Raw genomic sequence first — 14,381 nt, 5'->3', positions numbered from 1 at the left:
ACGTACGTGTCACACTCAACAAGTTCGGGAGCCACATATTTGTATGCCTTGTGATATACAATTACACTTCTCCATAAAAATGCGTATTCCAAGGGAATCATGTATCCCAAGGCACAGGGTATGGCTCCACAACTTGTCATCTCAGCTAAGTTGATTGAATGTGCTACATGGGTAGTCAGATTATCACAACTCTTGTTTACATGGATAATAGGATTACTTTTCTTTTTTCCATTAATTCCATTGTCACCTAATATACTTAAGAGAGAGAGAGGTACGAACAAATCTTACTTGGTTGGAGCTTTGAAAGAGCATAAAAGGTTGTGTTTTTCCTGAGAACCCATTGAAGTGGGGACAGCGGTTCAAGCAGATTGGGAGTTTTGAGATCTTAATTTTCTGAAAGATTGATGACTTAATTACAAAAGTAAAGGAAAAATAAATAAATAAATAAACAATCCATTACAATCTGGTCCACGAGTACTTCCAAAAGACAAGAACCAAAAAAATAAAAGGGCATTAGTCAAGAATACTCAAACACAATGACTAAAAATCATTGGTCAAGGCCTTTTATGTCAGGAAATTCTAGTCAAAACCATAGTTTTAGACTTCAAAACTCGAGTTCGCTCGGATGTCCTTTGAGAGAGTCAAGTTGACGACTCGTGAGTCATAAGTTGATTTGGAGTTTGAACATATCAAATAAAAATTATTATCAAATTTGTAAATATTCAAAAAAAAAATATATTTTTTAAATATTTATATTAAGAAAATATTAAAGTCCATGATCTCGTGAAAATATTAATATTCTCCATCATATTCATTTTTCAATAATAATAATTTTATACGTTAATTCTATCAAATTTAGGATCAATGTCTCCTTGGAGAAATCTATTAAAATGGAATCATGCATAGAAAAGATTAGTTAATCAAGAGATGGCCAAGACCATACTTTATGAAACAATTGTCTTGAGTTCGAATCTCACCTTGAATCTCATCACCTTAGGGGTGACACTGTGGGTTTTATCCTAAGAATTACTTGTGGCCTATATTGGGGAGGTGTGGTAGACAGAACTGTATGTGCCTCAAGGATTATTTGGGTGCTCTAAGAGTTAAGATGGCTTGATGAAAAAACAAAAGGGTTTAGAGATCAAGTCAACTCAAACCTACAGAGCTCAACTCAAAGCGTTTTAAAAGTGTGGTCGAAACACTGAGATATGCCGCTGCACCGCCCTTCCACATACTTCGTGACCCATTAGACTTTCGTAATAAAGTACTGTGTGGCTGTGTGCATCATCCTTGACCCCACCGTACATTTTATCTTAAAAATAAAACCTACTTTAGTTCGGTCAAACTGTGTATGAAACCATGAAAATTTCATATTTTCAACCAATTATCAACTAATATTGCATCCTAGACCCCACCAAAATTTGAAAATAAAAAGTCTATTCAGTTCAGTCAAATTGTGTATGAAACCATGACAATTCTATCTTTTCTACCTAGTAAACAACAAATATTGCTTCATCAATTATTTCTCATAATCAACTAAATATGTATTTAGTGCGCATTTTGAATCAAACTTGTCATCTCATCATTATTACTGTAGAATGATATTTTCTTTACCAACAACACAAGATCACTAAAGTTTTAAATCCATTTTTTTTTCCTTCATTGTCAGACATGATCGGTGTGGTACTTGTCAATAAGATTATGATTAAGTTAGATTTTTAGTTCAAATAACATGAATCATTCATCTAATCTTAGGTAGCGTATCAATTTACAAGTCACATAATATTTAAACGTGCTAGCATTCTGTTTTTCCATTTGCATTCTTTGAGAGTACAAATAGTAGCGTTCGGTTCGCTGGACGTGTAGATTGTAGTGCTGTCTCTACACGTGTGATCGTTGTATCCTGGGAGACAATTGTTCATTGATCCGTGTGCACCAAGTTGAGGGAACAAAATTGTCTTAAGGACATTGTGTTCAACACAAGCCTCAGTCAAACTTCTATTTGTACATTCTCAGGTATCTACCGGTTTACAATTCATACAATGATTGTAAGCTATCCCGGGTATTAATTTAGTGAACTATGCTGAAGTATTAGAAGATATGATGCACTATATGATAAGGTATACTGGGATAGTTGAATCATATTTATGAAGATTATGATAGTTTTAATTATGATAATATGATTTTCTATGAAAATGTGATCAACTATTGATGAAATTCCGGCTCCGACTCACTAGTCATATTAATTCCCAAAACGTGAATTGTGATACCATAGAATTTTTCAATTGATTTTTTTTTTTTTTTTTCAAAGTAACAATCCCCCTGGTTATAAAAAAATGACAATCTCACAGGTTCACTACTTTTTTGTGAGATCCGTCACTTTTATAACTAGTTAGATTGTCACTTTGGACAAAAAAAAAAAAAAAAAAAATCAGCAATCTAACTACTTTATAGTTGTGAGATAGTCACTTGAAAAACCTATGGAATTACTGTTCGCATTTTGGGAATTAAAATGAACAATTAGCGAGAATTAGAATATCGTCATATTCAGCTCGCGAAATGGTAATTTACCTTTTTCTTTATATAAACCCTACTTGTGTTCAAATCTAATTTTTTTGCATCCTCTGATCACTCCTATCAATTTTATATTAAGAGAAATAATTGTGGGTCAAAGAAAGCTCTAATTGAAACTAATGATTGAACCCACATTCCAGCCTATTTTATATTTTCATGAATATATACATTTCTAATTTTTTTCTTTCTTAATCTCAACTTATCCATCTCTAAAGCTCCATAAAGCATAATTGATCTAAGTGTTTGTTCTAAAATTTTATTTTTGTTTGAAATTAAAAAAAAGGTATAAAAAACATGAAACTTTAGTTGGATAAACATAATATTTTAATTTTTGATTTAGGGTATGTTTGATTGCATGGAAAGTGACTTTCCATGGAATTTGAAATCCATGGAAAAATTGTGATGGAAAATAGGTAGGGTTGGAAAATCAAATTCTATTGTTTGATTTTACTTGGATAAAATCATGGGAAAATTAAATGAGAAAAAAAAAAGAAGGAGATGAGGAGGAGAAAGAAATATGAGAGAAGGGAGAGAGGAAGAAGATAAGTGGCGGTAGCGGTAGTGGTGGCGTTGGCGGTAGCGAAGGTGGCAACGGTGGTGGCGATAGCGGCAGTGGTGGTGGCGATAGCGGCGGTGGTGGCGATAGCGACGGTGGCGACGGTGATGGTGGCGGTGGCGATGATGATGGAGGTAAGTGAAGAAGAAGATGAGGGGAGAACATGGTGGTGGTGGTGGTGGTGGCGGAGGTGAGGGATGGAGAAGGAGAAGAAGAGAGAGAAAGAGAGAGAGAGAGAGGAAAGGTGGTCGGAGATGGTGATGACGGTGACGGCGACGGCGATGGTGACGGCAACGACGATGGTGATGGTGACGATGGCGATGTTAGTGTAATGGTGGTGGTGGTGGTGGTGGTGAAGAAGAAGATATGAGTATGAAAAAATTGGAGATGGAAAATATGGGTGGATTTCACTTTCCCATCCATATGGGTGGGAAAGTGAAATCCATGTTTTGGTGGACTTTTTGATTAAGGTGGAAAATGAATTTCCATTTCCATGTGCAATCAAACACTTGAAAAATATCATTTTCCATGGAATTTGATTTTCCACCCTATTTTCCATGTACAATCAAACATACTCTTAGTTTCTTGCAATAGGAAAGTATGATCTTAACATGTCGTAGGACGACTAATTAGTTCAAGTGAGACTAAAAACATATAATGATGTGTTTGGTGCAAGAGTGTCGACTAAAGAAGATGTATACAGTAATGATATATTGTTGCTTGAGATTTTTACAATGAAGAAACTCACATATCAAATGTTCTTAGGTGAGTTGAATCTGCCAATGTAGATGTCCATTTTATTCCACTACAAGAAAGTTGGTTTTTAGTGACGAGTTTTTTAGCCGCGATTTATATATTGTCACTAAAAAGCCATTTTTAGTGGCAAAATTAATTTGCTACTATTAAAAATATTATAACATTAACATTTAGTGACAACTCAAAAGTATACGTCACTAATGCCATGGATGTAAAATTTTGGCTTCCGTAAAAGTGGTCTATAAAGATATTTAGTGGCGACTTATATTTTGTGCCACTAAAGGTTTAGGGTTTTAGTGACAATATATTTTCTGTTATTAATGATTAGTCATTAGTTACAATTATATTTTTCCATTAAAAACATACTATAGGTGTCATATTAACAACATTTAGTGATAGTTCAAATGTAACAACTATAGGTGTTATACTAACAACATTTAGTGATAAAAATAATATTATACTAATAACATTTAGTGACATCTCAAATGTAACGGCTATAGGTGTTATACTAACAACATTTAGTGACAAAAATAAAATATTGCCACTGTAGGTGTTATACTAATAACATTTAGTGCCAGCTCAAATGTAGCAGCTATAGGTGTTATACTAACAACATTTAGTGATAAGAATATAATATTATCACTATAAGTGCTATACTAACAAATATTAAATGACAAATCATATGTAGCGATTATAGAAGTTATACTAACGATTAGTGACGAAAATAAAATATTGCCACTATAGGTGTTATACTAACAACATTTAGTGATAAGTCAATGTAACGGTTAAGTAAAGGAGTTTTTGTAATAAAATTGCAAGATAAGTCTGCCTAGTAAATTTCTTTTGAGATTGACTAGTTGCACACCACCAATTACCAATTGCATCCCATCACTTAAAAATTCACCTTTGCACTCAATTTGGATGATTACACTCCAAAAAAAATTAAAAAAAAAACTGTTGCACTCATTTTTTTTTTTTTTTAATTGTTCTTCCTCAACTTTTTCCATAGAAATTATTGTTGGTTTAGTAATTTTTGCAAGAAATACTTTGTTGTTTTAATATCAAGTTCAAAAAGTTATGTTCTCTTGAAATAAACAAGTTTATATTATATTAATCTATAAACATAGATTAAAAAATAATACCTTAATTAAGTTTGGAGCAAATAGAGAAGATGAGCAAAATCAATCGTAATATGTTTATAATACCTACTACAGATGGGTTGCTCACAAATCCATAAGTAGGGTTGTCCACGAATCAGATCAATTTTATAATATGATCAAACAACATTTTTCCCCTTCATGTATCCAGGAATAACAATGGAACAAAAACTATAAATAAAAAAAAGGAACATTTTATTTCTTGTACAAAGTGTTGAACAGATGCAAAGCAAGAAAATAGAAGAAAAATTACCTACAAAATCACACCTTAAATTTAAAAAAAAAAAATGTTGTTGGCAATTGATGTGATACTTTCTGCCATTCTGCCTTTGAATTCATGATTCATGTTTCATACTTTGATTTCATGATTCGATCTTTTCCTTACTTGCTTAGTCATAACTCTCAATTTTACTAGAAATATCTTAAGCAACAATAAGTTTAATATACCCTTGTCAGTTCGTGGTTTGGTTTGGTTTGGTTCGACACCAATCCTGAACCGAAAATTGAATTGGATTGGTCGGGGTTCTGCATTTTCTTAACCTAGAACTGGAGTGAAAGTTGTTTCAAACTGAATCAAACTAAACCAAATGTACCATTTTGGTTCAGTTCTCAGTTTGAATTAGACCAAATTGCACTCTTAGATTATATAAAATAAAAAGTATATGGGCTTTTAAACCTAATTTATTTATATAAAAAATTATCCAAAACTGATTGAATAGACTGAGTTTAAAATTATAGTATGTTTATAATATCTGAGAATTGAGGTCCAAATCCCATTAAAGAAGATAAACTAGGGATAGCCTGTGTAAGTTAGATTTGGGAAAGGCTTATGATCAAGCAAACTATGGAAAAGGTGAAATGGAATGTAATTTAAATCTATTTCTTTGGCCTGTTTCCATAGGGATTGTTTGCAAGGTTCATAATTCTTACTATAAGAAGCTTACCTAACTAACTCTTAGATCCGGCTCTACCCCATCTCTTCATTTTCATTCCTTAATACCACATTACTAATTGTCGTACTTGTAGTTTCTCATTAAGCAATAAGAGAATGCATCATACCTGTAGACACCCCAATTTGCACGAACCTGTTAGGAAAATCCAAACTTTCTCAAGTTGACTCCAATTTGGAATTCAAACCTCTCAACAAGCCCATATTTTCACGTGGCATCATTTTCATATATACATGCATCATGTCATATAGTTTGCATGTTCAACCTTATCCCTAATCTAAGCTAATTCGATCCGAATCCGAATCCATTCTCCACTGACTAATCCATCACCCATACCCTAATCCAAGTCCATAAACAAGCTACATATCCTAATCAAGCCAAGTCACTCTAAGACCTTAACCCAAGGTCTATACTGCCATTATTCATAGCCAAATTCATCTCCAAACCCATTATCCATTATCTATAATCAAGTTCATCTCCAAACCCACAACCTATTATCCATAAACAAAGTCCATAGCCCTAATACCCATTATCTATAAACTAAGTCCATTTCTTAACCTAACTTAAACCCAAGACAAAGTCCATACTAAACAGATAACTCAAGTCCATTTCCGAACCCAACCTAAGCCCAAAACCAAGTTCATTTTCTAAGTCCAAAAGTAAATCTACTCTCAAAATTCTAAATTTCATAATCCAAGTCCATTCTAAACCCAACACCAAGCCCACCTCCTCAAAGGATGACACATGTTGATCTCCCATAAGCCCTCAATACCTAATGCTCAAACTCTATTGGAGAGTCAACTTCCCCTTGTGAAAACCCAAGAATACCTTTATCAAAAAGTGTAGTCAAACAAAAAATGTTCTTTAATCTTTGGTAATAATCTATAAAGTTGAGAGAACTTCCAATCATACCCTCAAAATGTAAGAATCTTCAAGCACATACATAGAACTCTCCCATTAGTCCATTTAAAAAATACACACCCACCATTGTTTTATGAGTTATTTACAAATAAACCAATGTCTACTTTTCACCTACCACTTCACCTTTACACATGTCACTCCCTTACTCACCCTCCCAAAAGTACATTTTGTTTTCTCATCTCTATTTATTAAAAAACCAAGGATCAAAGAATATTTTTTGGGTTTCTTCATAAATGTCATCTTTACCCTCACACAAATAAAAATTCCAAAAAGAAATAACTTAAGATGAAACTTCCCACCTTAGGGACATGTGGGAGGAAACTAGTTTCCAACTTGAGGGGTTCCAGAGATTGGCTTCCTGTGTAGAGTCAGAGAAAGAGGGATTAAAGAGTAGGCACGAACCTTCTTGGGCTTTATTTTTCACTCCCGAATTTACGGACAAGAAATGGTTGGCAGTGTCTTCTAAACCAAAAGTAGCTGTAATTTGAGAGGAAGGCAGCAATGGGGATAGGGAAATGTCAGCTGCATTTTATTCTGCTGGCTTCGAACCTTGGGACGTCACAATGTCAGACCTCTTGAATGGTGTCATCTCTCTTCATGAGTTCCGTGGGATTGCATTTGTTGGAGGTTTTAGTTATGCCGATGTGCTAGACTCCGCTAAAGGTTGGTCGGCCTCTATCCGGTTCAACGAGCCTCTCCTAGCTCAATGCCAAGAATTCTACAACAGGCCTGATACCTTCAGTCTTGGGGTTTGTAATGGATGCCAACTCATGGCTCTGCTAGGATGGGTCCCAGGATCCCAAGTTGGGGGAGTCCTCGGTGTGGGTGGCGACCCATCACAACCTCGGTTTATCCACAATGAGTCTGGCCGGTTTGAATGCTGCTTTACGAGTGTGATGATAGGGGACTCACCTTCTATAATGTTTAAAGGAATGGAAGGTAGTACATTAGGTGTGTGGGCTGCCCATGGTGAGGGGAGAGCATATTTCCCTGATGATAGTGTTCTAGATCGCATCCTTAAGTCAGACTTGGCACCAGTAAGATACTGTGATGATAATGGGAAGATGACCGAGGTTTATCCTTTCAATCAGAATGGGTCCCCATTGGGGGTGGCTACTGTTTGTTCTCCGGATGGGAGGCACTTGGCTATGATGCCTCATCCTGAGCGATGCTTCTTGATGTGGCAGTTCCCATGGTATCCAAAGCACTGGGATGTGGAGAAGAAAGGCCCCAGCCCATGGTTGCGGATGTTTCAAAATGCAAGAGAGTGGTGTTCTTGAGACAGGTTAGCTTTTATTTATTATTCCCTTTTTGATTGATGATATTCCCCACAATTGATGTTTCTCCTTTTTGGTTGGCTAGTTTTCCTAATTTTTGTATTTCTTCAGAAGTTGAAAGATTAGGAGAGGAGAGGATTTTGTTTTATTGAAGTACCAAAGCTTTCGGTGCTTTCAGAGGTTAGTGAGGGTTCTGTTCTTCCTGTTTTGTCTTGTTTCTTGCAATGGCCATATGTTGATTTGTGTTTTCCATTTGCAGATATTTACACCAGGAACAGTGGAAAATGGGGAATGAAATAATAGTATCTTCCTGTAGTTCTATAATTAATTTCCTTAATTTATGTTCCTCTTGTGGACTGAGTAATTTATTTTTGTTAGAGTCTAAAGTGTTTCGTGACTGTATGGGTGATCTATTAGTGGATTGATCCCTGTTTTCGTTTTCCTTTATTCAGTTATGAATAATACAAAATACATACATACTTACAACCTGTAGAGGTATTTCAGTGGGTTATTGGTTTTTAATTGCTCATGTGGCTAGCTATCTCGAGTTATATCCTTTAGATTTAAGACACGTCTTCATATTATTTATCGTTGTTTCTCATGCTCAATCTTTTCAATTGACTTTACCATATGAATATGAGTGTCTTTTGTTCCATTTCTTATTAGATATTTATGAACTCTTTGCATCCAATGTATTCTGTATGGATATTTTTTTTTTAGATCGCTTCTATAAACACAGGATCCTCTCTGTACGCTATTAATAGATGGGGCATTTTGCTTTGGAGACTTTCTTTAATAATGAAAACTGTGACTTAAACCCTAAAACTCAAACAAAACTTGATTTTGTATAATATATGTTACTTTTACAGCATAAGTTGTGTCCTTAAGATATTGCTGTTGTGAGATTCAAAGTTTCACTCAAAAAGTTTTTTTTCCCTTAAAAATAAGAAAAGAAATCAAACCTTATATGATTGCATATGGGATGGATTGATTACACATCCTTTGTCACAAATCTTTTTTTTTTTTTTTTTTAAAGTATAAAATCATTGGAACATGATCTAGTAACCTTAGGTTTTAAGATGTGTTTAGGTATGCCAGCGTGTCGATGCATGCCTATCTATATACACAAGAGGTACTATCTTCTAGGTGCAATATATATATATATATATATATATATATATATATATATATATATATATATATATATATATATATAAAGAAACGAACAAGAAGTCGAGTTTTAATAATAATGACGTGCTAATGTTTAGTGTTGGTAGGATGATACATACTCTCTGTTGATGTTTGATTGTTCTTGATGGACCCTCGTATAAAGAAGAATTGAGTCCCACCATTTTGATGGTAAAATCAAAATCAAAGAATCTGGAACATACCAGTTCCGATTGTTTATAAGGGAAATGTATCAGAGCTATACTGGATCATCTTTGTTGGCTTTTCTTGTTGGTTTATGTCCAACTTTAGGACATTGATTCATCTTTGTTGGTTGTAAAAGAGTTTGGATTTTGGTTACTAGGAGTAGTCCTATCCTAATGAGATTGTGATTATTGAGCTTTTAAATTTAGAGAGCTACTATTGCTACACCAACTTTTGCTAATGCCACACCATTGGTGGTACTATTGTTCAAGAAAAATCTCAATTCAAATTATGAAGATATAATCGTAAAACAATGGATTGGACTGCCTCTACAATGAATTTCTTAAGGCACACCCAAAGGATGTTAAAAGAACTTCTACTAACATTCCAATTTTTTTACTTGTAACACACCAAATCATATGTGGATGATTTTAATTTCATAAGGATTGGTGTGTTGTGAGTAAAAGTTGGTGTGCCAGTCAAATATCTATGCTTTAACGGTCTGTTTGGATTGAGAGAAGAGAAGGGAAGAGAAAATATGCAATTTTCTCTTCCTTTCTCCTATTTGGATTGTTAAGTGGGGAGGGAAGAGAAGGGCAAAAACATCAAATTTTGTTCTCTCCAAAAATGGAGAGACGAGGAGGGAAGAGAAGAGAGCAAAATTTTCTTTTCAAATTTGTCCTCATCGTTTTCAAAATTTCCAAAGAAACATGATATTGGCAGGCCAACTATTACTAGTTACACCCCAAGTAAACCAACACAATCAAAGTTCAGAAACCCTAGAGATGCTTACGAAGGAGACGAAGATGTAATGTAATGAATCAATTACATTTATGCTTTTGGTTGGATGAGTTTTGGAAGCTTAGGGTTTTCGGACAGGGGTGTCTCTGATAAAGTATTGAAGCCGCAAATCCTTGACAGCCTAAGAGCTCATCACATATCTCAAGTAAGCACAGGGCTATATCACACGGTTGTCGTCACCAACAGGGGCCTTATCTTTGGGTTTGGAGACAATGAGAGGGGACAACTGGGCCATGATTCATTAAGAGGATGCCTCAAACCAACTCAGATTATGGTTCAGGAAACATTGGATGAAGCAGCCTCTGTGGATGAAAGCAGGTGACCACTTGGTATCTCCCTTTGACACTGAATGTAAGTTTTATTGTATTTTTTAATGAACTTATGCAGTCAGTTTTTACTATCTTGTGCTATTTTTAGAAAATCAGACAGTGAAGCAAGAGCAGCTAATTATTGTTGTATTAGCAAACTATGTACCATTTATGAGTTCCTTTGTTCTTGATTTGATTATGTGAGTTGTGAAGACTTTAAATTGAAATTATGAGATTCTTAGGTGAAAAAGTGCTGTATTAATGATGTCTCATCACTGTCTCGATGATTTTACCTAATATTAGTGTTATTTTAGTAGTATATTTCTAGTGTGGCGATGTATTAATATGATACTGGGATGATCTATCATGAGCCCGGGGTTATGGCTGAAAGATTGCCACGGGTACTCTCTTGGCCTGCTGACTCCATGACCTTTTGGCCCACCCTTCGGTGGACCTACACATAAAAAATTTGCTTGATTGATGATTTCTAGCTGTTGGATTTGAATAGTCATTAAGGTTTGAAATCCTAATTCATTTTACACCTGGTTATCATTCATGACAAAAAATGGATAATATGGACAGGATTACGTGTTGGTTACACCTGTAGAAAGCGTCATGTTGGATCAAAATCTCCATCCCATGATGATACTTGGGAGATTAATGTCTAGTGAATTGATTGTTAGGGAACTAGGGCTTAAAAATGGGTTGGGTTCAGGCCGGATATGAGTATATTCATATCCATATCTGATTTTTTATTCGGATTCATATCTGGATCCATTTTATAACCGACTAGCTATAATCATATCCGAACCATTTTATTTTTACCAAACTCATCCCGACTGAGTTAATTGATGTGGGTCTATCAGATAATTTCAAACTGTTCAAACTAACACACTCTGTATGCATGTTGCATGCTTCTGTAATGTAATGAATCCATGTAGTTTGTGCCTCATAAATTGCCATACACATGATAAAAGCTGTGTTTGGGAAATTTGTCTATGATAAAAGGAAGCTAGCTTGCCCATGTACATATTAATAACAATTGCATTTAGGGCATTTCCCATAGTATTGTGCCACTTGTGTATTACGTTATTTATGTCTTATGTTTGGATTCTATAGGCATACTTGGCAGTGTTGCATGGAGGCACATAACCACTTAAATATCATTGTAGCCATTTGAACTCAACCCAACTAACCATTGTGAATATGGTCCTAAGCCACATATCCAAAGAGAAAGCAAGGGTGGGGCATTGTACATATCCACAAAGTCGAGGACGTTCACGTGGATTATTGCTAAAGGTGGAACTCCCTATATTGAAGCTCTTTTTATTAGGTTATATTGAAGCTCTTTTTATTATCAGATTTTTTTTAGTTTCTCTTTCCATATCATATTCCCAATATGGTCTCAATAATTTATATTCCCAATATGTTCTTGATTAGCATCTCTTGTCTACTTTAACCCGATCCATGTTGAGCTTTAATACAGCTAATGATTGGACCTAGTGATGTTTCTAGAGAAAGACAAGTTATCCCAATTATATTTTATTTGTTCATTTATTTTCCCTTTTACATCCAATTGTCTAATTCGTATATATGCTCTGAGGTGGAATGTTCACTTTGTTCTTGCATCAATGTTGCCTTGCTTTAGGAGTAGGAATGGATGGAAAGTCAAGAACACTAGGAAGCAAGTCAATTGCACAATCCCCACTGGAGTAGAAAGCCAGGCTTAGTCTAGAGCAACAAGTGGTTGGAGCAGAAAGAACAACCAATCTGTCCATACCGTCTTGGAGATTTATAGACCATGATCTAGGAACAAAGTCAAACATGCTCGTGCAGCCAACATCTTGTTCTGTGGAAAGTAATAAGGTTGATATGGAGTCTCAATATGAGAATGGTCTCTTCTCAAGCTCACTGTCAAAAATATTTAGTAAAAATTGTAAGTTCTCTTTTTTCATATTAATGCCTGCTCAGTTCTTTTTTATTTATTTATCTTTGTAGTTTTCCTTCAGTAGAAAAACCGTATCGATTGTTTTTGGGGTGCTTCCCCATTCTTTTTTATTTTTAACTTGGCCATTTTTATTTAATTTGGTGGTAAATTTAGGTACACTTCAAAGATGCTTTTGACTGCTATTGATGAACGCCATCAAGGAACTTACGATTTCATTTATCTGCCAATTGACTTCAAGGTAAGTGAAGTTTCTCCACTCTCTCTCTTTTATCTGCCATTCAAGTGTCCATAAATTAGTTTACTGATTAAAGATTGCATAAAATTTTATGTAGAACAAATGCTATGTGGGCTATGGATTCATCAACATGATTAACCCTCTCCATATCATTTTGTTCTACCAGGTACGATCCATTTATAAGTTTTTTGATCGGTACAATACTTTTATAATGTAATAGGTATAAGGTTTCTTGTTTTACTGTTATGGATTTTCTCCCATATGCCTGTGTTCTAGAGGGAGAAAAAAAAAAAGAAGAAACACTGAAAGGAAAATTTGTCTTCTTGCAGGCATTCAATGGTAAGAAAAAACAAGACTGGTTTTTGGTCGATATTGGCCATCCTTCCTTGCTGATGAGAATGGTTGCAATGCAACGTGTGATTACTGTGGTCCATACGATGGTAACAAATGTGTTTCCAATTGTGATCAGCCTTCTCAAAGATGGTATGATAAATTTTCTTTCAATTATGTTTTGATTTCGATGTTATAAAATATCTTTGGAAAAATCATTTACCAAGTAAGATTGATGCAAATATTATTAGGTACCATGTGCCGCGTTCTTTTCTTTGTGACAACATGAACACATTGGTTTTGTTTGAGGAGATTGGTGGAAACCCTTCACTAGTGAATTTTCAGACCATTTCAGTTGGTTTGGCGTGCGGTTTTGCTTATGAGGGTAACCCCTTGGAGTTGTCATGTGAGGATTCAACCATTTCAGCTGTTAAATTTGCTAGTTTTGAACCATAGGGTTCGTGTGGATCTATGGTAAAAGGCAGTTGTGAGTCTGTCAGATAGTTTATTGATCATCCAACAAGTAATTTCTCTTCTTAATTGTATTCAATTTTTATATTCTAAATGATTATTATTATAGGACTAGAGTGGAACACAACAGATATATTTATTTTCAATTTTGCAGGCTTGTATTGGTCAAAAGCGAGTTGTTCGATTGATGTCCCAGAGAAAACTCTTGGATTGACCAATTGCAGCAATATAACTAGGAGGCTAGCAGTGGAGGTTGCCTGTTAGGAAGCTTTTCCCCCTTTTTTTATAATAAAAAATAAAATAATGTAGGCATTTATTTTGGTAGAGTTCCCATTTCAAAATTCTTGTCTTAATTAAGAAAATAGTATCCATGAATTTAATTATCTGTGAATTATGGTAGAGATTTGAGCTTAACAGAAGTTTTCTTTTTTCATTTAATAATAATCTGTCTCTCTCTCTCTCTCTCTCTCTCTCCATATGTATGTATGTAAGTATGTATGTTGTTGTTTCTGTTAGAGGATTCCCTATTCAAAGAGTTCAATTCAGGATAGAATCAGATTTACAAGGTTTTAATATTAACTTTTGTATTGGGTTTTCAGTTTTCACCATTGATTCTAATTTCAAGCCCATGATCCATTAGAGAAGCATTATGCAATTGATTGGTAAGAATCCCTGATTTGACAACCTATAACCTTCGAAAATATGTTATTTGATGGCTTATAGCCG

The 14,381-nt window shown here is 34.8% G+C and overlaps 1 protein-coding gene and 1 pseudogene across 6 annotated transcripts; both read left to right on the top strand.

The window, feature by feature from the left end:
* Positions 1–7,204: 7,204 nt before the first annotated feature.
* LOC147386015 (putative phosphoribosylformylglycinamidine synthase, chloroplastic/mitochondrial pseudogene) lies at positions 7,205–9,361 on the top strand (annotated as a pseudogene). 2 transcript variants are annotated; one of them, XR_015171672.1, is made up of 3 exons: positions 7,205–8,199; positions 8,306–8,371; positions 8,451–9,361. The product of XR_015171672.1 is annotated as a putative phosphoribosylformylglycinamidine synthase, chloroplastic/mitochondrial pseudogene, transcript variant X2 (transcript). The 2 variants fall into 2 exon arrangements; XR_015171671.1 differs by having other exon boundaries at positions 8,303–8,371.
* A 762-nt stretch (positions 9,362–10,123) lies between these two features.
* LOC147386014 (uncharacterized) lies at positions 10,124–14,095 on the top strand. Of its 4 annotated transcripts, none has more exons than XM_086424394.1 (8): positions 10,124–10,714; positions 11,889–11,970; positions 12,320–12,607; positions 12,773–12,857; positions 12,952–13,020; positions 13,184–13,337; positions 13,436–13,707; positions 13,810–14,095. In XM_086424394.1, the coding sequence occupies exons 4-7, from the start codon at positions 12,786–12,788 to the stop codon at positions 13,471–13,473; spliced, it is 333 nt and encodes a 110-aa protein (XP_086280520.1). In that variant the 5' UTR covers positions 10,124–10,714; positions 11,889–11,970; positions 12,320–12,607; positions 12,773–12,785; the 3' UTR covers positions 13,474–13,707; positions 13,810–14,095. The 4 variants fall into 4 exon arrangements, with proteins under 4 accessions (XP_086280520.1, XP_086280519.1, XP_086280521.1 ...); XM_086424393.1 differs by having other exon boundaries at positions 11,791–11,970; XM_086424395.1 differs by lacking the exon at positions 11,889–11,970.
* The last annotated feature ends 286 nt before the right edge of the window (positions 14,096–14,381 follow it).

This window comes from Akebia trifoliata, chromosome 14 (genome assembly GCF_017979445.1).
Source record: "Akebia trifoliata isolate Shusen 1 chromosome 14, ASM1797944v1, whole genome shotgun sequence".
In the NCBI taxonomy this organism is placed as follows: Eukaryota; Viridiplantae; Streptophyta; class Magnoliopsida; order Ranunculales; family Lardizabalaceae; genus Akebia; species Akebia trifoliata.
This window is presented reverse-complemented; position numbering and strand designations above follow the sequence as displayed.